At 40.9% G+C, this 22,926-nt stretch overlaps 1 protein-coding gene and 1 pseudogene across 4 annotated transcripts in view; both read right to left on the bottom strand.

The window, feature by feature from the left end:
• The window catches only part of ZMYM6 (zinc finger MYM-type containing 6), a 46,613-nt gene extending 26,517 nt beyond the window's left edge, over window positions 1-20,096 (bottom strand). The window contains exons 1-7 of one of the 4 annotated variants that reach the window (XM_039474317.2): window positions 19,918-20,096; window positions 19,354-19,424; window positions 18,642-18,808; window positions 9,091-9,175; window positions 7,040-7,289; window positions 2,624-2,798; window positions 2,326-2,517 (exon numbers count right to left, since the gene is read on the bottom strand). In XM_039474317.2, the coding sequence (XP_039330251.1) occupies window positions 2,326-2,517; window positions 2,624-2,798; window positions 7,040-7,289; window positions 9,091-9,175; window positions 18,642-18,734 (795 nt within the window). In that variant the 5' untranslated portion in view covers window positions 18,735-18,808; window positions 19,354-19,424; window positions 19,918-20,096. Of the gene's footprint in view, window positions 1-2,325; window positions 2,518-2,623; window positions 2,799-7,039; window positions 7,290-9,090; window positions 9,176-18,641; window positions 18,809-19,349; window positions 19,826-19,917 lie in introns of those variants that run through there. The other 3 variants (XM_074380487.1, XM_074380486.1, XM_039474318.2) reach the window with 3 other exon arrangements.
• A 1,495-nt stretch (window positions 20,097-21,591) lies between these two features.
• Window positions 21,592-22,019, bottom strand: LOC101053899 (protein MIX23 pseudogene; annotated as a pseudogene).
• Window positions 22,020-22,926: the final 907 nt, after the last annotated feature.

Raw genomic sequence — 22,926 nt, forward strand, 5'->3', positions numbered from 1 at the left:
TATTTGAGCATGATGATGAAACCACACTTTTGGGAAGTGGGAAAATAAGTTCTTCCACACAATAAAAAAACAGAAATGAAATAAAATTAGTAAATACTCAGATAGGTATCTTAGCAAACAAAACACACTAATTCAAACACAAGTAATGAATTAGGTAGTCATTACATACTTTCACATCAACAATAACCAGAGAAGGTCAGCTAATTCATGAACCAAAGGGCTATTCTCCTTACAGTCATGTACATCAATCTAGGACAGTCCACCACCTTTAAGGTTTCTCAATTTGTGAGACTCTTCAGCAGGAGATAGAAATGATACTTAATGTATGTGAATGGAGATCCTATAGAACTACTTTTTTTTTTTTTGAGACTGAGTTTCACTCTTGTTACCCAGGCTGGAGTGCAATGGTGCGATCTCGGCTCACCGCAACCTTCGCCTCCTGGGTTCAGGCAATTCTCCTGCCTCAGCCTCCTGCGTAGCTGGGATTACAGGCATGCGCGACCATGCCCAGCTAATTTTGTTTTTTTTGTATTTTTTTAGTAGAGACGGGGTTTCACCATGTTGACCAGGATGGTCTCGATCCCTTGACTTCGTGATCCACCCGCCTGGGCCTCCCAAAGTAATGGGATTACAGGCTTGAGCCACCGCACCCGGCCTAGAACTACCTATTTTTCAAGCTGAGTTTCATAATAAAAATCTGCCTATAAGTTTATTCATGTTTCAAGAAACAACAAAATAGCTACCATTTACATAACCAATATTATAACTTATTGAATGCTTACCATGAACCAGGCCCCAGGCTAAGCAATTTATACATAGTATATCACAGAATCCTTTCAATGACAGCGTGAGGTGCTTTCAAAAGTTATATTAACAAAAGGTTTAAATTAACTTTAATTAACAGATGATCAGAAGAAGTAGGAAACTAAACTCATATATCATCAGGCTCCAAAGTTCAGGCTCCTAACCACTACACTATGCTGTCAGTGACACACTAAATCTCTCAATACGAAAGGAAATAGTAGAAAAATATAAATTGTGAGGTTTCACTACATAATCTTCCTAGTAAAAAGATACAGTATAATACCAGTAACAAAATTAGAAATGTAACTGATTTTGGGATCATATGTAAAATAACATGGATTCTTTTCCTGTGAAAGTAGTAACCAGACTGCCAAAAATGGCAATTCTTAAAAAAAGAGATTCTTTTCAGTGATGAATGTCCATATGTCCATTTCCAACTGCTCAGAGGAAGTAACAAATCAAACTTGCTAACTGAAAAAAATGTTTATCATTTATATGATACATCTTCTTTATATCTTTAGGAAGAACAACTTCTTTTTTTTTTTTTTTGAGACGGAGTTTCGCTCTTGTTACCCAGGCTGGAGTGCAATGGCGCGATCTCGGCTCACCGCAACCTCTGTCTCCTGGGTTCAGGCAATTCTCCTGCCTCAGCCTCCTGAGTAGCTGGGATTACAGGCACGCGCTACCATGCCCAGCTAATTTTTGTATTTTTAGTAGAGACGGGGTTTCACCATGTTGACCAGGATGGTCTCGATCTCTTGACCTCATGATCCACCCGCCTCGGCCTCCCAAAGTGCTGGGATTACAGGCTTGAGCCACTGCGCCCAGCCAGAACAACTTCTTTAAAATCACAAATCATTTGGTAATAATTAAATTGACAAAAAATGATATATTTAGTAACCAGCTCAATCCATTATTCATTACAATAAATAAAATTAAAGTATTCTCATGAGATACTGTTGACCAAATAATTCCAATTCATTCCCAAACACATTTTAAAATGAAAAAGACAAACTTTGTTTAGATTCACTGATTTTATCATCTTAACTCTTGCTTGAGGTTTATTTATAATATGGTTTTCTTGCTATCAATACATCACGAAATATTTCATGCTCACGGAAAATCATGAAACTACATTTATGAGGCCAGGAGTTGTAGCTCACGTCTGTAATCCCAGCACTTTAGGAGGCTGAGGCGGGTGGAAAGCTTGAGCTCAGGAGTTCAAGACTGGCCTGCACGACATGGCAAAACCCCATCTCAATTAAGAAAAAAAAAAAAGAAATCACATTTGTGAATTCTTAGCTATGAAGGGAGCCTTTAAAAAGGGCAACTATTTTACCTATATCAACTTACCACCATAATCATCCCTCATACCATCAGAATCTATCGCATTTTCTGGAAGGGAAATCATGCATCAGGATGGACTAATGGGAGGAGCTCACTCTCAATTTGTAGTTCATTTCTGTGCAGTCAAATCAGAAGGAGTAAGCCTAACTACATGCAACAGATAGATATTCATACCTGCTTGTATGCCGTGACACTTGTTGAGCTAAAAACCTTCTGGGACTGGCAAGGACCAGAGCTACTATAGCAATAGCTCCCACAGTTCTCACAACAGTTCATGGTGAGGTTGTTGGTAGAGTGAAATTTTGAAAAACAGGCATCACTACAAAGACCATGTACTACATTTTGATATTTAACTTCAAACCGAATCTAGGAAATAAACACACACATAAATACAGAAAACAAGCAGAGCCAGTTTAAAAAAAAAACAAAAACTCTTTGAGCAGAATCCCAATAAAAGTAAAATGTAACTTACATCAGCATTCTTCTGACACATACTGCACTTAGTTGAAGTGCTATTGGTATATATGGTAACAACAGGTTTCTTCTTTAGCGCATAAGACGACAAACATGATTGGCTGCAGAAATCTTTGCTGAGAGAGGAATTCTCAAAGTGGGTTGTGATCACATCCTTAGGATTTAAAATGTCTCTAAAAATAAATAACAAAAGTAAAATGAAATGTGTTCTTCACAACTGTAAATTCCTCCTCTCTATGAGCTTAAACAACATTTACTAAGGGCAGCTATTGTATGGTAGAAAAAGGATAAGGCATCTGCAAACCTGGATTTGATGATGAGTTCTGTTATTTATTAGGTGAGTGACCATGAATGATGTAATTACTATCTCAATTTCCTTATGTTTAAAATGGGGTTTATAATACCTAATTCACAAATTTGTCTAGAGCAAATTATATTTAAAATATTGCCAGCCAGATCCTGAAGACAAAGATAGGAAGGCTTTCAGCCCCAATCAAGTTTCATCTGCTGTAGCCAATGGGACCAGTCAGTGGCCATCCCACAACTCCAGAACACAAGACACTGGTTCTCTTATTAGCCAGAGGGTGCCCAGAGTAGAACAGAAATGAGACAAAAAATGAATTTTTTTTTTTTTTTTTGAGACAGAATCTAACTCTGTTGCCCAGACTGGAATGCAGAGGAGTGATCTCGGCTCACTGCAACCTCCACCTCTCAGGTTCAAGTGATTCTCCTGCCTCAGCCTCCAACCCAAGTAGCTGGGACTACTCCCACCCAAGTAGCTGGCTAATTTTTGTATTTTTAGTAGAGACAGGGTTTCGTCATATTGGCCAGGCTGGTCTCAAACCCCTGACCTCGTGATCCGCCTGCTTTGGCCTCCCAAAGTGTTGGGATTAAAGGTATGAGTTACCATGTCCAGCTGAGATAATAAATTTTTAAAAATTATAAGTGCAAGATTTTGAGAAACAGATGAGCTACCAGAATACAAAAAATAAGCATGATATATAATATTTAGCTATAACTGAAAAGATCAAAGAAACACATGACAAAAGGGCTATTAAGGCTTTGTATCAGAGGACAGATGGAGACAAGAATCAGACAGGAAGAACAAAAATAGTTGGTTCTGTGAGATTCCTAGAGCCAATTTGTAAGAGCTAATTATTGCAATAAGCACAAATAGCACTACCCTGGTAAAACAGAGGCTAAGTACTGCCATTCTTCTGACAAGCATAAACACTAGTGCAGGCCACAAAGGCCATATTAATGGCCATAATAATGGCAATAATATAAACTACAATAAGTGTGTTAAGTAATTACTATGTGCCAAACATTATTCTCTTTACTCAAATTACCCAATTTAAATACCACAAAAATGACAGAGTGCAGTGGCTTACCCCCACAATCCTAGCACTTTGGGAGGCCAAGGCAGAAGGATGGCTTGAGCCCAGGGAGTTCAAGGCTCCAGCAAGCAGTGATCACACCACTGCACTCCAGCCTGGGCAACAGAACAAGACCCTATCACTACAAAAAATGTTTTTAATTAGCCGGGCATGCTGACTCATGCCTGTGGTCTCAGCTATCAGGATGCTGAGTTGGGAGGATTGCTTGAGACGGAGAGGTAGAGGTTGCAGTGAGCTGGGATCGTGCCACTGCATTCCAGCCTAGGTGACAGAGTGAGATCCTGTCTCAAAAAAAAAAAAAAAAAAAAAAAAAAAAATCCCCAAACCACTATGAGGTTAAGTGTTATTGTAACTGCCTCTTTAGAGATGAGGTAACTGAATCAGAGGTTAAACAGCTTGTCAAAGTCATACTGCTAGTAGGCAGTAAAGCAGAAATACAAATCCAGGCAGTCTGATTCTAGCCTACGGAATTAATTATTCCACTATCCTGCCTCCCATCCTGCACCTTTATTATACAGGTGTATTATATGCTAAACCATGAGAAAATAACAACAATAAAAATTATTATGTAAAACTGAACAGAGCCGGGTGTGGTGGCTCAAGCCTGTAATCCCAGCACTTTGGGAGGCCGAGGCAGGTGGATCGCGAGGTCAAGAGATCAAGACCATCCTGGTCAACATGGTGAAACCCCATCTCTACTAAAAATACAAAAAATTAGCTGGGCATGGTGGCGCGTGCCTGTAATCCCAGCTACTCAGGAGGCTGAGGCAGAAGAATTGCCTGAACCCAGGAGGCGGAGGTTGCGGTGAGCCAAGGTCGCGCCATTGCACTCCAGCCTGAGTAACAAGAGTGAAACTCCATCTCAAAAAAAAAAAAAAAAAAAAAAAAACTGAACAGTAAAAATATGACAGCAAATCTTGGAAACCAAAGGAATATGCTTATATACAGATGAAGTATTAATTTTGAAAGTGATTTTTCTACTGAAAACACAGCAATACAGTTTCACTTAATAAGGTGAATCTGCCAGTGGCATAAGTAAAAGAAAAAATAGTAAGTAAAAATGTATTAAGTCAAAGAGAATAACTTTATAATGAAAATCTGTGCACATACATTAGAAATGTACTCTAAACCTTTGCATGCAAATGAATGTTATACCATAACATTTATCTTAGAAAAACGACACCTCTCCCAACAATAACATAGCTCAAAACATTTTTCTAATTTTTTTAAGTTTTATGAACCCTTAGAACTATTTTTTAACTTTTAATTTAATAAATCTCATGTTTTAATAGTATGACTCAATTTAGCTATTAAATTGACCCGATTCAGGTATCAAGCAGTCTTTGGCAATTCATAAAAATCAAACGCATGCTGAAAAGATAAGAATCTGTCTCCTAAGCTAGTCTAAAGGAATGTTTCATACGCTCTGAAGCAATGCCAAATCAAGAGAGCAAAAAAAATTTCGAGTAAGACCAGCACTATGCTAAAAAGTCACTGACGAGGGTGACTACTTTTAAGAAAACAAGAGGCATCTGGATGTGTAAGTCATGTTCTTTAAAACTATTTAATTTTATTTTGATATTTGGTATGTTGAAACAGTATCTAAAAATAAAAAACGAAGTTTACTCTTTCAGATTAGTTTCATGAACATGACATAAAAGTGTTAATTAGAAGGGCATTTTGCAACAAAACTGATTTATGGTATATAACTATTTAAAATTCCTCTCTCCTGGCCAGGTGTGGTGGCTCATGCCAACAGTCCCAGCACTTTGGGAGGCTGAGGCAGGCTAATTGCTGGAGCCCAGGAGTTCAAGATCACCCTGGGCAACATAGCAAAACCATCTCTACAAAAAATACAAAAATTAGCTGAGCATGGTGGTATGTGCCTGTGGTCCCAGCTACTGGAACGGTTGAGGTGGGAGGATCATCTGAGCCCGGGGAGTTCAAGGCTGCAGTGAGCTGTGACCATGCCACTACACTCCAGCCTGGGCAGCAGAGAAAAAAAAAGTCCTCTCTCCTCTTTAGTTGGAAATTTCCAAATAGCAGGATCTACTTTTAGATAGTTTAGGTCAAGACACTAAGCAGATAAACATGGCCAAAGGCAAAATAGGAGCCTACAAGTGATATGTTAAGTATACATATTAATATGTATTGTATGTACATATATTTAATATATTTATGTTAATTATAAACAGTAATACACAATATAATTTTTATTATTAATAACAGGATTCCATTTGTTAAGTACTTGCTATGTGCTACGCCATGTGCTAGCCCTGTCTCATTGAAATCCTAGGAAGCAACTATTATTTTCTGATGAGAAACGGAGGCTTAGAAAGTTAAATAGCTAGCCCAAAGTCACAGAGATAAATCATAGAGCCACAATTTAAAACCGAGCTCTTACTGTTTTTTGCCTGCAGGGACTACTAACAACACACAGTAGTCCTCGAATTACACTACCACAGAAATGGGCAAAACATATCAAATCCTTCAAATGTACTAAGGCAGAGAAAGATTTATGTAACTTTGTTGCTGTTTTTTCCTCTCTCGGCATCTAAGAATTATTATAAAGCAACAATGATCCCACAAGGACATTAGAAATAAACACATTTTTGTGACCATGTAGAGTTTTTACTTTTTAAAAAATTAAAGAGCATTCATATACTATTAAAAGAGTGACATTATTTTATGCTATATCAAATAACTTTCAAGAAAACTGTTATATGAATTTAAATGGTTGTTGTCTACAATTCCAGGATAGTCCTGCAGTTCCCACAAGTCATTTGTTACTTCTTTCCATAGTAAAATTTAAAGTGATAGAAAACTGGTTTAGGCAATATTCTAACACCAAGTTACTTATTTAATGTTGTAAAACTTTAAAATTTGCAAATTCCTCCATTACTTTCTACAGACACATGATAAAGAGCTGTAAAGTATCAACAGCATATTTGAACTAAACTATATACACAGTAAAAAAAAAAAAAGTAAAGTAAAAAGGGGTGTCAAGAATTTTATACTTGGAGCAATTTGTGCAGGTTTTCTTGGGAGGAGGTGGCAGGCAGGCAGGTGAAGAATGTCTGGTGATGCATCTTGTGGAGCAGAAGAGCTGAGTAGATCCTGTCTTATGATACGCAGTTTGCCCCTTATAAAGCATTCTTTTACAACCAGAACAAAAAACCTTAATAGCAACGGCTGGAACTGAAGGAGGCAATACACTTGGGCCAGATGATGCAAAAGAACGCTGAAAGCCTGGGTTTAACTGTTGGGCTATCAAAATAAAATTAAAAAAAAAAGTTTTAGTATCAATACTAATGCACATACAGTGTCTAAAGTTTTAGTATCAATACTAATGCATATACAGTCAGTCTCTCTCTCTCTCTCTCTCTCTCTCTTCCCCCCTCCCACTCCCTCCCTCCCTCCTCTTTCCTTTTTTGAGACAGGGTCTCGTTGTGGTACAATCATAGTTCACTGCAGCCTCAAACTCCCACAATTAACCAGTACTCCCACCTCAGCCTCCTGAGTAGCTGGGACTACAGACACATGTCACCATATCCAGCTAATTTTTTTTTTTCCCCAAGATGGAGTTTTGCTCTCATTGCCTAGGCTGGAGTACAAGGGTGCAATCTTGATTCACTGCAACCTCCGCCTCCTGCGTTCAGGCAGTTCTCCAGCCTCAGCCTCCTGAGGGGCTGTGATTACGGGCATGCAACACCACACCTGGCTAATTTTTGCATTTTTAGCAGAGACAGGGTTTCAACATGTTGGTCAGGCTGGTCTTGAACTCCTGACCTCAAGTGATCCACCTGCCCCAGTCTCCCAGTGTGCTGGAATTATAGGCATGAGCCACCTCGCCTGGCCTTTGTAAAATTTTTAGTAGAGGTAAGGTCTCACTGTGTTGCCCACGCTGGTCTCAAACTCCTGAGCTCAAGCTATCCTCCTGCCTCAGCCTCTCAATTTGCTGAGATTACAGGTGTTAGCCACCACACCGATCCCAGTCTCTCTTTTTTAGGACAAATTTCCTATCTTGAAATTCAGTGTTAATGAGGCAATAAGCACCCCAGAACAGAGGTTTCAATTTTTTTTTTTAACCATAACCCAAAGTAGGAAATACATTTAGTATTATAACCCAGTTCTCACACATATACATTTGTAAATGTGGGGATGTGTGTACAATTTAATCACTGAAACAGAAGCAATGTTTCCTTACTATACATATTATTCTTTTTATGATCTTTTTATTGCATTTTAGGTTTTGGGGTACATGTGAAGAACATGCAAGATTGTTGCATAGATAACACTCATGGCAGTGTGATTTGCTGCCTTCTTCCCCATCACCTATATTTGGCATTTCTCCCCATGCTATCTCTCCCCAACTCCCCACCGCCTGCTGTCCCTCCCCTATTTCCCCCCAACAGACCCCAGTGTGTAGTGCTCCCCTCCCTGTGTCCATGTGTTCTCATTGTTCAACACCTGTCTATGAGTGAGAACACGTGGTGTTCGATTTTCTGCTCTTGTGTCAGTTTGCTGAGAACGATGGTTTCCAGGTTCATCCACGTCCCTACAAAGGACACGAACTCATCATTTTTGATGGCTGCATAGTATTCCATGGTGTATATGTGCCACATGTTCCCTGTCCAGTCTATCATCGATGGGCATTTGGGTTGGTTCCAGGTCTTTGCTATTGTAAACAGTGCTGCAATGAACATTCGTGTGCACGTGTCCTTATAGCAAAACGATTTATAATCCTTTGGATATATACCCAGTAAAGGGATTGCTGGGTCAAATGGAATTTCTATTTCTAGGTCCTTGAGCAATCACCACACTGTCTTCTACAATGGTTGAACTAATTTACACTCCCACCAACAGTGTAACTACACATATTATTCTAATATAATCCTATTCTATTCTATATTTTTAAATACTGCTGCAAACCAACTACTCACAGTCTGAAAAACAAACAGCTCTAAAGGAAGAGAAAGACATACATGAAAAGATGTTTTCCCTCAATTTTACCAGTCAGAATAAGCAAATACTAACTGTAATTAACTTATACAGTTCTATTTCTTACCAAGAGGTCTGTCACTAACTGAAAACACAGCACTAATTTTCAATTCACTTTCTTGAGTTTTTGGCTGTTGGGCACATCCATACTCCTTTAGAAAAAAAAGAAAAGAAAAAATGAACAATGAATATAGTGTATGCAAGTAAACTAAAAATTCAAGCAAAAAAAAAATGATTCTATCCCATTCATTTCTTAAACATTCTGATCATAAACACCTTCACAAACACCTCAAAAGTCAAAATTTACAAGTTATTAGACTAGATTTAATCTTTGCAATGACAATGTTTCAGAATTAGAGAATTTTTTTTTTTTTTTGAGACGGAGTTTCGCTCTTGTTACCCAAGCTGGAGTGCAATGGCGCGATCTCAGCTCACCGCAACCTCCACCTCCTGGGTTCAGGCAATTCTCCTGCCTCAGCCTCCTGAGTAGCTGGGATTACAGACACACACCACCAGGCCCAGCTAACTTTTTGTATTTTTAGTAGAGACGGGGTTTCACCTTGTTGACCAGGATGGTCTTGATCTCTTGACCTTGTGATCCACCCGCCTTGGCCTCCCAAAGTGCTGGGATTACAGGCTTCAGCCACCGCGCCCGGCTGAGAATCTTTTACAGTAGTTTTATCTACTTTTCTTTTTCTTTTCTTTTTTTTTTTTTTTTTTTGAGACGGAGTTTTTGCTCTTGTTACCCAGGCTGGAGTGCAATGGCGCAATCTCGGCTCACCGCAACCTCCGCCTCCTGGGTTCAGGCAATTCTCCTGCCTCAGCCTCCTGAGTAGCTGGGATTACAGGCACGTGCCACCATGTCCAGCTAATTTTTTGTATTTTTAGTAGAGACGGGGTTTCACCATGTTGACCAGGATGGTCTCAATCTCTTGACCTCGTGATCCACCCGCCTCGGCCTCCCAAAGTGCTGGGATTACAGGCTTGAGTTATGTTTTTTTTTTGAGACAGTCTTGTTCTGCCACCCAGGCTGGAGTGCAGTGGTGCGATCTTGGCCCACTACAACCTCTACCACCCGGGTTCAAGCAATTCTCCTGCCTCAGCCTCGCAAGTGGCTAAGACTACAGGCATGAGCCACTACACCCAGTAAATTTTTGTGTTTTTCTAGTTGATATGGGGTTTCACCATATTGGCCAGGATGCTCTCAAACTCCTGACCCCAGGTGATCTGCCCACCTTGGCTTCCCAAAGTGCTGAGATTACAGGTGTGGGCCACCACACCTGACAAAAAGAAGCAATAAATGAAATTAAATCTGGCTGGGCACAGTGGCTCACACCTATAATCCCAGTTAGCTACCCAGGAGGCTGAGGCAGGAGAGTCACCTAAACCCAGGAGGAGGAGGCTACAGTGAGCCTAAATTGTGCCACTGCACTCCAGCCTGGGCAACAGAAGGAGCCTCCGTCTCAAAAGAAAAAAAAAAAGAAAAGAAAAGAAAAATTAAATTGGAATGATTTAGAGTTTATATCTCAATCATTTTAGCCAACAGACTTACAAGCTGTCTTTTCTGCTAATGGCAGAAAAGATACAAGAGTGTCAATGCAATCTGCTCATTATACATAAAATCATCACAGAAAAAATCCTATTTATTTTTACATTCTTCAAAATGTTTTTAAACAAAATGTAATCATGAAACATTTTTTAAAATGTAAATGCCTATCTTGAATGGTCCTTTATTCTGAAATTACAACTATCCTTTTTTTTTTATGTTAAAATATCCTTACGTATTTCAAAACAGAAAGTTTTAAAAAATAGTCTTATTTTTCTGAATCAATGATGGTCATAAATGGCAGTTGTATTTTTAATCTCCCTACACATAGCAAAATAAATGAGTAGCTGTGATAGTTCCAAAGTTACTTTAGAAATTTCTTTAGACTATTAAATGCCAAAAACTAGGAACCATTGCATTAATTCACCACTTCCCATGATATTTATTATAAGCACCCAAAGAGGTGCTGTCTATAAGATATACCTTCCTTATAGATGAGTAAAACAAAGCTAAGAGATGTTCAGTGGCCGGGCACGGTGGCTCACGCCTGTAATCCCAGCACTTTGGGAGGCCGAGGTGGGTGGATCACGAGGTCAAGAGATCGAGACCATCCTGGTCAACATGGTGAAACCCCGTCTCTACTAAAAATACTAAAAATTAGCTGGGCATGGTGGCACATGCCTGTAATCCCAGCTACTCAGGAGGCTGAGGCAGGAGAATTGCCTGAACCCAGGAGGCAGAGGTTGCGGTGAGCCGAGATCGCGCCGTTGCACTGCAGCCAGGGTAACGAGAGCGAAACTCCGCCTCAAAAAAAAAAAAAAAAAAAAAAGAGATGTTCAGCAACTTGCCCAAGGTCACAAAGAGACTACATGTACAGATGGGAATCAACCCAGACACTCTGTTTTGTTTTGTTTTTTTTTCTGAGATGGAGTCTCACTCTGTTGCCCAGGCTGAAGTGGAATGGAGCCATCTTGGCTCACTGCAACCTCCACCTCCTGGGTTCAAGTGATCCTCAGCCTCCTGGATAGCTGGGATTACAGGCACCCACCACCATGCTCGGCTAATTTTTGTATTTTTAGTAGAGATGGGGTTTCACCACGTTGGTGAGGCTGGTCTTGAACTCCTGAACTCAGGTAATCCACCCACCTCAACCTCCCAAAGTGCTGGGATTACAGGCATGAGCCACTGTGCCCAGCCAGTCTCTCTGTTCTAAAGCTCATGATATCACCCTCATAGATATAAAAATACAAAGTAATTACTACAGTGAATTCAAACTCTGGCCCAATTGAAATTAAGTTCCCCTGTTGTAGGAGTCTCTCCCATCTCCTTTCTCTCATAGTACTTATCATAATAAATCATTTAATTACTTATTTGGATAATTTGATTAATGCCTTAACATTCACCCTTCCTCCTACACACACATTGGACTGAAAAGATCACATCCATTACAGACAGGGACCACCATATCTGTTTTTTTCACCTCTGTATAACCAATTGCCCAACACAGTCAACATAACAGAAAAGACTATGGGTTCTAACAGCAGACAGAAACAGATATGATGTTGTCTCCTAAACAAGCTATTTAATATTTCTTAGTTTCAATTTCTTTATCTGTAAAGTAAAGATATATTACCTAACCCATAGGGCCAATGGGAAGGGAGAAGGCAAATGACTTATAGCATGACATTTTACAGTTAGTGAAAAGTAAGCATGATACATACACAAAACGCTAGTTCTTCTTTTTTTTTTTTAGACGGAGTTTCGCTCTTGTTGCCAAGGCTGGAGGGCAAGCAGGCAACTGTGCGATCTCAGCTCACCGCAACCTCTGCCTCCCAGGTTCAAACAATTCTCCTGCCTCAGCCTCCCGAGTAGCTGGGATTATAGGCATGTGCCACCACGCCCTGCTAATTTTGTATTTTTAGTAGAGATGGGGTTTCTCCATGTTAGTCAGGCTGGTCTTGAACGCCTAACTTCATGATCCATCCACCTCGGCCTCCCAAAGTGCTGAGATTACAGGCATGAGCCACCGCATCCAGCCAAAATGTTAGCTCTTATACTTTTTATTAGTTTCATAATTGTGTAATTTATTAAATACTTGCTAAATGGATGAATCTAAGTCTATTAAATCCAAAGTGCATGTTCTTAAACATTATTCTACACTTAAATAACAATATTTACTGACATTTGCAAAAAGAAGAGGAAGTATTATATACATCTTCAAATTACCAAAATCAGTGTTTAAGATTCAATAAAAATTACTTTACCTTATCAATTCAATTTCTAAAATTTTTCTAATATTCCTGTTATATTTCCCTGACTCGTGTCTTTTACCTCACAACTCTTCCACACCTTCATAGCTCACAAGTCGCAACCCCACATCTTTCCTGCTCTTTGATGTTTCAATTTCACCAAGTAAAAAGAAGTAACTAAGAAATCCCTCAACATCCCTCAACCCTTCCACCTTACCTACAAATTGCTCAGCAAACTGTCCTACTATCTTACAGGAAAAGGAAACCTTCTTTTTAGCTATAGCTGAAATAATGCTATTTTAGAATAAGTGTGTTCCAAGTATTGCATGCAACACACTTACAGTAAAAATTACCATTGTTTATTTGATAGTCAAATTTAACCTGGCATCCTATTTTTTATCTGGGAGCCTTACATCTCCATGTAGGTAACTTTCCAATCTCCAAATCCCAGATTTGTATGTACAAATGCCTCCTTGTATAATTACCAATTGAATGTCCCACAAGCCCTTATTACTTCCTCGAAAATCCTGTTCTAATCCCTCAGTAAATGGTATCACCATAAACCCCAAAACCTGTAAGTATTCTTAGACTGCTCTTTGACCTTCACACCTCATATACAATCTCTAAATTTGATCAATCCTACTTAAACATTTTTAAATCTATTCTCTTTTCCCACTTTATTATTGATATTCAATTCTAAACACACCACATTCTCTCACCCCTCCATGACTTGGCTATTTTCTCTGCTATTTCTCATGGTTTTCTCTGTCTGAAACTCTTAATTGTTATAATTCAATTTGCTACCTGCTCTGTGAAGCCTTCCTCTCCTTCCCAGATAGATTTAGAGCTCCTTCCCCTATGCTCCCAATGTACTTCACACAATTTTAAAACACTAATATAAGACTGTGATTACATATATACATATATAAACAGATACATATTTTTAGACGGAATCTCGCTCTGTTGTCCAGGCTGGAGTGTAGTGGAGCAAACTCTTCTCACCGCAACCTCCGCCTCCTGGGTTCAAGTGATTCTCCTGCCTCAGCCTCCCAAGTAGCTGAGATCACTGGCATGCATTACCACGCCTGACTAATTTTTTTATATTTTTAGTAGAGATGGGGTTTCACCATGTTGGCCAGGCTAATCTCAAACTCCTGACGTCAGATGAGCCGTCTGCCTCAGCCTCCCAAAGTGCTGGGATTAGTGGCATGAGCCACTATACCTAGCCCACTTGAGGCCCACTTTGGCCTCCCAAAGTGCTGGGATTACAGGTGTATGCCACTGCCCCTGGCCTTGATTTTGTATTTGTATAAAAAGTGGCACAGGCCGGGCACAGTGGCTCACGCCTATAATCCCAGCACTTTAGGAGGCTGAGGCAGGTGGATCACTTGCAGTCAGAACTTCGAGACCAGCCTGGCCAACATGGTGAAACCCCATCTCCACTAAAAATACAAAAATTAGCCAGGCATGGTGGTGCACACCTGTAATCCCAGCTACCCAGGAGAGCAGCTTAAATCTGGGAGGCAGAGGTTGCAGTGAGCTGAGATCACATTACTGCACTCCAGCCTGGGGAACAGAGCGAGACTCCATCTCAGAAAAAAGAAAAAGGAGAGAGAATAGTTCATGCTACTTGTGAGTGACAGACAAACTTCATCTTAAAAGAGCACAAAACTTTGCCAGCCTATCTAGCTTATTTCTTCTTCCACCGGCATAAGAAATGGCATGTGCAAAGGCAAGGAAATAAAATGCAACAGAGTTTTAGAAGACAATGTTGAATGAACTGCAAATAGTTGGCAGGAGTATAGATTAGAAAAGGTGGGAAAAATGAATGATAACACTGAAGAGAAAACAAAGGCCTAAACATGTATAGTTTGGGTGTTACATTGAAAGATCCCTGCTTCATCACACAGGAGGAAACAGGGTCTTTAAAGAGAGAAATATCACTGAATCTACACAGTACAATGGCATCACTGTACAGTGTTTTGATGGGATATGTGACTGAAGGAAGAATAGCTAGGAAACTATTACAGAAGTCCAAATGAGAAATAATGAAATGTTTAAGTGCAATGGCTTATGCCTATAATCCCTGCACGTTGGGAGGCCGAGGCAGAAGGATCACTGGAGGCTGTGAGTTCAGGACCAGCCTGGGCAACATAGGGAGACTCCATCTATATCAAAAACTATCTCTGTAAGGTTTACTGCTGATGTAAAATGAGGAAATTGAGGCAAGTATGAGAAAATGAGAAGCTAATTTATTTAGCTCCTGAGCGAGGTTCTGTGGTCCAGGAGGGGGCCATAGAAGTCGTGCCCAGCAGCTTAGATTATGGGGTTTTATAGGGATGGAAGGCGACTGATTGGCTATTGGGGAAACAAAGCAAAGGCAATTTTATCGACTCTTAGAAAGCAGGAAGTGTTTGGAGCTAAGGGTTAATGGTAGGCGGGCGGGACCTTGGGCTTTGATTGACTGTTGGGGAAACAAAGGGAAGGTAATCTTATTGGCTGTTAGGAAGTAGGAAGTACTTGGAGCTAGTGGTTATGGGTAGGCAGGTGGGATTTTGGGCCTTGATTGACTGTTGGGGAACAAAGTGAAGGTAATCTTATTGGCTATTAAGAAGCAGGAAATGCTTGGAGCTAGTGGTTATGGGTAGGTAGGCCTTCTGGGGCGTACAGAGCAGACAGCTACCAGTCAGGGTCTGATGGGGCTTCTTAAAAAAATTTTCCTGCGGTGTTTATTAACAGCGGGCTGGGCGTTGAATGCATAATTTAGTGCTGAATGTGGGCTTGGGTCTGGTATGCGGAAAGCCGTGAGGCAAGGCCAGATAACGGGCTTGGGTGATGACACGGTTATCAGGCCCAGAGAGAGATGGATGTGTCCGTTTTAACCCTCTGCGAGGCAGCTGGCCTTACAATTGCCATGTGGTGTAACACGTTTGTGGTCAGCTAACTGGGAGGCTGGGGTGGGAGGATTACTTAGAGTGCAGTGGCCATAATCGCACCAGCGCAACCCAGTATGGGCAACAAATTGAGACCCTGTCTCAAAAAAAAGACAAAGAAAATATAATGCAATAACAGAAGAACATGAAGGGCCAGATACAAAAAATATTTAAAAGCTAGAATCCACAAACCCTGGCAAAGAAATGGTTACTTTAGGCAGAGAAAGAGTAAGAATTTACCACCTGGAGGGAACAAGTGGCATGGATGTCACCATCCCCTACACCACATCTTACAGAAACTACCTCAGAACTCCTCAGCTCAGCACTGTAGGAAGGCATAGAGTTAATAAGTGAAACAAAACCTGACATCCCTGTCTTGAAATGATACTGCCTATGGCTGGGCACAGTGGCTAACACCTATAATCCCAGCACTTTGGGAAGCCAAGGTGAGTGGATCACTTGAGGTCAGGAGTTTGAGACCAATCTGGCCAACATGGTGAGACCCTGTCTCTACCAAAAATACAAAAACTTGGCCGGGCGTGGTGGCACACACCTGTAATCCCAGCTACTCAGGAGGCTAAGGCAGGAGAATGACCTGAACCTGGGAGGAGGAGACCGTAGTGAGCCAAGATCACACCACTGCACTCCAGCCTGTGCAGACAAAGCAAGACTCCATCTCAGAAAAAAAAAAAAAAAAAAAAAAAAAGGAAATGTGAGATGTTATAAAAAATAAATGTATTATTTAAAAATGTTATTGCTTCCCTTATACAATAAAGTCAGTAACTATAGGGTATAAAGCAAAAGAACTGTCCTAGAAGAAAAAAACATTCCTTGCCAAAACAACTAACTCATCTCTCCACAGTGATTCCTGTGTTCTCCATTCTGTGTCTCTATGGGGTAACCAGAATGATCTTTCCAAACACAAATCTGTTTCATCTTACTTTCTCACTTAAAACCTACAATTGGCCAGACACAGTGGTTCACACCTGTAATCCTAGCACTTTGAGAGGCCAAGATGGGCAGATCACCTGAGGTCAGGAGTTCGAGACCAGCCTGGCCAACATGGTGAGATGCTGTCTCTACTAAAAATACAAAAAATTAGCCAAGTGTGGTGGTGAGCACCTGTAATCCCAGCTACTGTAGAGGCTGAGACAGGAGAATCGCTTGAACCTGGGAGGTGGAGGTTACACCACTGAGATCACGCCATTGCATCACAAAACTCCCATCTCCAAAAAAAAAAATGCCAGGCATGGTGGCTCACGCCTGTAATTCCAGCACTCTGGGAGGCCAAGGCAGGCGGGTCACGAGGAGCTTAACACCAGCCTGACCAACAGGGTGACACCCCGTCTCTACTAAAAATACAAAAATTAGCCAGGCCTGGTGGTACGCACCTGTAACCCCAGCTACTAGGGAGGCTGAGGCAGGAGAATTGCTTGAACTAGGGAGGCAGAGATTGCAGTGAGCAGAGATCATGCCATTGCACTCCAGCCTGGGTGACAGAGCAAGACTCCGTCTCAAAACAACAACAACAACAAAACCCTACAATGGCTATCAACCGCTCTTAGGATAAAGACCAAAATTTATAACAACATCCGCGAAGTCCTGCATAATTCAGCCTCAAACCAGATTTACAGTCTTATCATAGAGAAGCAGCATAGCACAGGTTCTGGGGTCTGACCACCTGGATCTGAATCCAGTCTTTGTTATTTACTGTGATCTGTGGCAAACTATTTGGCTTTTTTAAGTTCTGGTTTCCTCATCTGTGAAATGTGGATAACAATATGGTGTTGGGAATGGTGCCTGGCACACTCTTAAGCACATATAAGTATTAAGTTAATAATGCCACATATGATTATGATATAATATATACCGATATACTAATGCCATCTATTTTTATTGTTGTTTTGATCATTATCATCATCACCATTTTCATACCTTTTCTGTTGCAGGCTCACTGGTCCTACAGGTCTTGAAAAGAACCACACATCTTTCCAACTCAGGGCTTTCCTATTCACAATTTCCTCTGTCTGAAATACTCTTCACCATGCCCTTTGCCTAATCAATTCATTCTTCATAACTCAGCGTACACATCCTTCCCTTAGAGAGGCCTTCCCTAGCCATCCCCAGGCCTCAGACCACAACCAAAACTAGGTCAGATTCCCCATTTTAGGCTTTTCTTCCAGAGCATTTGTCATAGTTTGTAATTACATATATTATTTGACCAATACTTGTGTAATCTCTGCCTCCTCTACTAACATGTAAGTTCTACGAGGAAAGGGACTAAGCTAACTTTGCTCAATCCTGGATCCCCAGAGCCTAGCATAGACCACAAATTCTTAACAGAATAAAGGAAAGTACTACCAGATTCAAGAAAATTTTTTTAAGTGACAAGTATGGAAAAATAGTAAATATATTACTTTCCTTCCAAAAAAAAAAAAATCACGTAGTTACATCTTTCATTCAAAGAGCAGAAAACCAGCCAGGCATGGTGACTCACACCTGTAATCCCAGAACTTTGGGAGGCCAAGGTGCATGGACTGCTTGAGCTCAGGAGTTCGAGACCAGCCTGAGAAACATGGCGAGACCCCGTCTCTACCGAAAATACAAAAAAGTAGCTGAGTGTGGTCGTGTGTGCCCATGGTCCCAAGTACACAGGAGGCTGAGGTGGGAGGATCACTTAAGCCTAGGAGGTGAAGGCTGCAGTGACCCGAGGAGATGGAGCAGATTGTACCACCGCGCTACAGCCTGTGCAACAGAGCAAGAGCCTGTCTCCATTTGGGTTATTTTAACTTACAAACCAGAAACTGCCTAACTAAAATTTTTCAGTTCACCAGATCTTAAAAAGAAAGTTGTTGTTTTTTTTTTAATTAAATCAAGATGAAATGCTTACTTGAGCATTATCTGGTTCTTCTTTAATTTTGTCCAGAAGCTCCTGCTGTGGTACCACTGCTTTGCCACATTCACCATCCAAAGGTTCTTTCATTCTAATTTTTTACCTGAAGGAGTTCCTCAGGCTCAAACGAATAGATTTCTTCTTGGCAATGGATAGCTGGACACCTAAAATACATACTCAGGTTTATTCTTTTTTTATTTCAAGCTTATCTATATGAAAAACTTCATGTTGAGTGCACAAGTTTTCACAGCTCAGCATTTGAAAAACAACTCTTCTGGGGGCCATGACTAACTTTTTTCTTTCTTCCTTTCTGCTCCTTCAGTAGCTACATAAGAAAACAGTTTTCCAGCAACAGCTCCCACTTCTCTAGTATCTTTAAAGACACACACTGGTCTTTCCTGTGTTGAACGTAATTGAAGGGAATTAGACCAGCAGCAGACCAAGATGTGGGAAGAAGTTACCAACCTCTGAGAAGAATGGACTCAAAAAATAGTTTCTGACCCCATGAGAATCAGTACTTAGAGGCCCACGTCAGCTTTTATTTCTCAAAGTGAGGCACAACAACCTCCCTGCCCTGACCTATAACTCAACCTTGACTGGAAGCCTCCCTAAGGGCCCCATTTCTTGGCCTAACGCTCCATCTTAGCTCAAGATGCCATTCATTGCAGGCGAACAACAGGCACGCCCTTAGAGAAAGTGAATCACCTGCCTCTTTCAAGGTCTCCGTGTGGGAAGTGGGGGGCCTCAAGCCCCTCTGAGCGCCGCTTCACAATCGCCCTCCTGTGGAAAAGAAACTCAACTGGCCATTCAGTGAATTCCCTTCCCCTAAGAGTCAAAGAACTAAACGGGGCAAATTAAACCTAAAACGAAAAGCTCTTCAAAGTTGTCTTTATCCGAATAGTCAAGGACGGAAATGGACAACTGGTTGAAAAGCCTGTTCCGAAGAAGAGACGAGAACTTTTGCGCACTCGCCACAGTCACAACTCTCTATGGGCGCGCATTCCTCCTCTAAGAACCGCACGCGTTCGGAAATTCTTCCCACCAAGAATTCCCACTCCTATCACTAAGGACTAACAACGCAACGTAGTCTCCGACAGAGAGCAGAGGACTAGCCAGTGCGTGTCAACGCGTACCAAAAGCGAAATCCGCAGCCGCCCCAGCCGCGTAGCCCACCTGGCACCGCCCCCGCCGCAACGCCTCGTCACGTGGCGCGGCCTCCGCCCCGCCGTCCCGCCCACTACCAGTGCGGCAGCGCTCATCTTTTGTCGCCTACCTGCTACCGGAGGAGCACCGGACAGAGAATTTGGTAATAAGAACCAAGCCTTCTGCGCCTAGACAAAGATCATTTTCTCTTCTGGAATTCTGCCTGATCCATCACAACGCAACAGCCGGCCAACCGCGCATGCACAGCCCTAATCTCCGCCCTCTTTTCCCGTCAAGCTCCGGACCTAAGCAGAGGAGAACTTCCCAGCATTCCTCTTTCCTTAGTTTTGATTTACTTCTTAAAGAGACCGAGGCTCAATTGTGAATAGTTGGAGAAAGGGGTTTAAGGAGGATTATCAGTGGCCTTAGAAGGTGCTGTAAGTGTTCTGTAGTGTGTGTGTGTGTGTGTGTGTGTGTGTGTGTGTGTGTGTCAAGAGTCTCACTCTGTTGCCCAGGCCGGGGTGCGGTGGTGCAATCATGGCTCACTGCAACCTCCACCTCCTGGATTCAAGTGATTCTCTTGCCCCAGCTTCTTACAGGCGCCACCACCACGCCCAGCTAATTTGTAGCGTTCTTTAATGCCCATTTCCTGAACCGTGGCCTACTGAGAGAGCATGGTAATAAATATTACTTGGCTTGCTAAGCACTTCACATGCCTCATCCCACTTAATCCTCACAATAACCCTAAGAGGTATAATTTTTTAATCTCTAAGATATAAATGAAAATATTAACTTGCCCAAAATGAAGATTTGTTATTTTTTTATTCAGCGTTGTTTAACAGATACATCTCTGATTTGTGATTGTTCATTCATTTTGATTGCTGTATGATATTCCGTTTTATGAATATGGTACAATATTAGTCATCTACTATTGATGGACATTTGAGTTGTTTCCAATTTGTGCCTATTAGGAATAATGTCACTGTAAACATTCTTGTCATTGGTGGTGTTAAAGGACAAAATTACAGCAAATTTAATTTAAAGATCTCAATTAGCTTTATTTGTGATTCTAGAATCTGGCAACACTTCATTCTATAAAATTGAACAAGAGTTCCAATGAGCTGAGCAGAAGAGGTAGCTTTTATAAGCAGAGAAGGGCTGGAGAAAGCAGAAACAAAGAACAAAAAACAGATTGGTCCATTTCAAAAGTAACTTTCCAAAAAATAAATAAATAAGTTATTTTCCTTGTAAAGTAGAACCAGGAAACAAAACAATAGAGAAATAACTGATTGGTTAACATCAGGTAACTTCAGTTTACCTTTTTTTGGTAAGGATGAAAGCAGAAGGAATTTCGTTATTTTCCTAATTGAAACTGGCACTCAGGAAATTAGACTGTTATTTGTTTTTCCTGACTTCTCAGAACTTCATATAACAAGGTAGTTTCAGTTTGATGACATGGTTTTGCTTTCTGCAGTTTAGTTACCCACAGTCAACCACATTCTGAAAATATTAAATGGAAAATTCTAGTAACAAATAATTCATTTTTTTTACCCTGAGTCAGAAAATTATTTTAATAGTTAACAAAACTTTTTTTACAGAATCAATTTAAAATAGCAGTTGATTTCTCCATAATTATCAGAATTATTTATATTTGAGGTCTTGGCTAAGTGGGGCTGAAATCAACAAAAGGTCTTGGACTGTTGGCTCAAAAGTCATCCTAGGAAGCCCACCCTGTTGATACCTGTCATGCTTAGCTCTTATGAGATGACCCAGCCTTTAAAAAAAAAAAAAAAAGGATCTCTCTTTATTCATTCTTTGGAGGCTTGAATTCGGCAGCGTTCATTAAACACCTTCCAGCTCTGTCATTTACCACTTCTTCAACATTCAGTTCTGACTGCATCCATTTCAACTTTGTCTGCTCTTTTCTAAGTTGCTTTAATAACGTTAATAGTCCAAATTCTTTTCAGTCTCTTCTCGGAGGTTTTTTACTACTTCTGACGTCTGGGCTATACAATTTTTTATGACTCTGTCTCTACTGGCATGAGTTGCCATCAAAGACTCATACAGCTGTTTACAGGTTTGGCTGGCATCAATTTTCCCTGCAAAGGAAGCTGTTGGAACCGTAGCGTTTAATTCATGTACTATTCTGTCATCAATTATCCTCATCACCTTGAGTAATTCCTGGAACTCAGCGAACTCCTCGCAGTTCACACCGCCACTGGGCACCGCCATATTGGACCTAATTCATAAGTTTTAAACAACTTTTATTAAAGTATATGGTTATAATTGTTCTATTATTACTTGTTAGTCTCTTTCTGTGCCTCATTTACAAATTAAACTTTATCATAGGTATGTATATAGAAAAATATAGAATATGTAGGGTTCAGTATTACTGGAGGTTTCAGGCATCTGTGAAACATCGTGGAACACATCCCCCATGGATAAGGGAGGACTACTCTATATATTGCAAATATCTTCCCCATTCAGTAGCTTGCCTTATCACCCTATTGTTGGTATCTTCTGATGAACTTAAAAGACCTTTGTGGCCTGCTGCAGTGGCTCATGCCTATAATCGCAGCACTTTGGGAGGCTGAGGCAGGCAGAACCCTTGAGGCCAGGAAGGAGTTCGAGACCAGCCTGGCCAACATGGTGAAACACTGTTTCTACTAAAAATACAAAAATTAGCCCAGCGTGATGGGCATCTGTAATCCTAGCTACTCAGGAGGCTGAGGCAGGAGAATAGCTTGAACCCGGGAGGCGGAGGTTGCAGTGAGCTGTGATGGTATCACTGCACTGCAGCCTGGATAACAGAGCAAGACTCTGCCTTAGAAAAAAAAAAAATTGCTGGGCATGGTGGTATGTGCCTATAGTCCCAGCTGCTCGGGAGGCTGAGTCAGGAGAATCACTTGAATCAGGAAGTGGAGGTTGCAATGAGCCACGTTTGCACCACTGCACTCCAGCCTGGGTGACAAGCTGGACTCCGTCAAAAAAAAAAAAAAAAAAAAAAAAAAAAAAAAAAAAAAAGAAAGAAAAAGAAAAAACAAAAAAAAAAAACCTTTGTACTTAGTGCTTATTGTGCACCCTTAAGTAAGAAATATTTTCCTACCAAATGAAGAAAATTTCTAGAAATGTTAGTAGT

The sequence above is a fragment of the Saimiri boliviensis genome, chromosome 11 (genome assembly GCF_048565385.1).
Source record: "Saimiri boliviensis isolate mSaiBol1 chromosome 11, mSaiBol1.pri, whole genome shotgun sequence".
In the NCBI taxonomy this organism is placed as follows: domain Eukaryota; kingdom Metazoa; phylum Chordata; class Mammalia; order Primates; family Cebidae; genus Saimiri; species Saimiri boliviensis.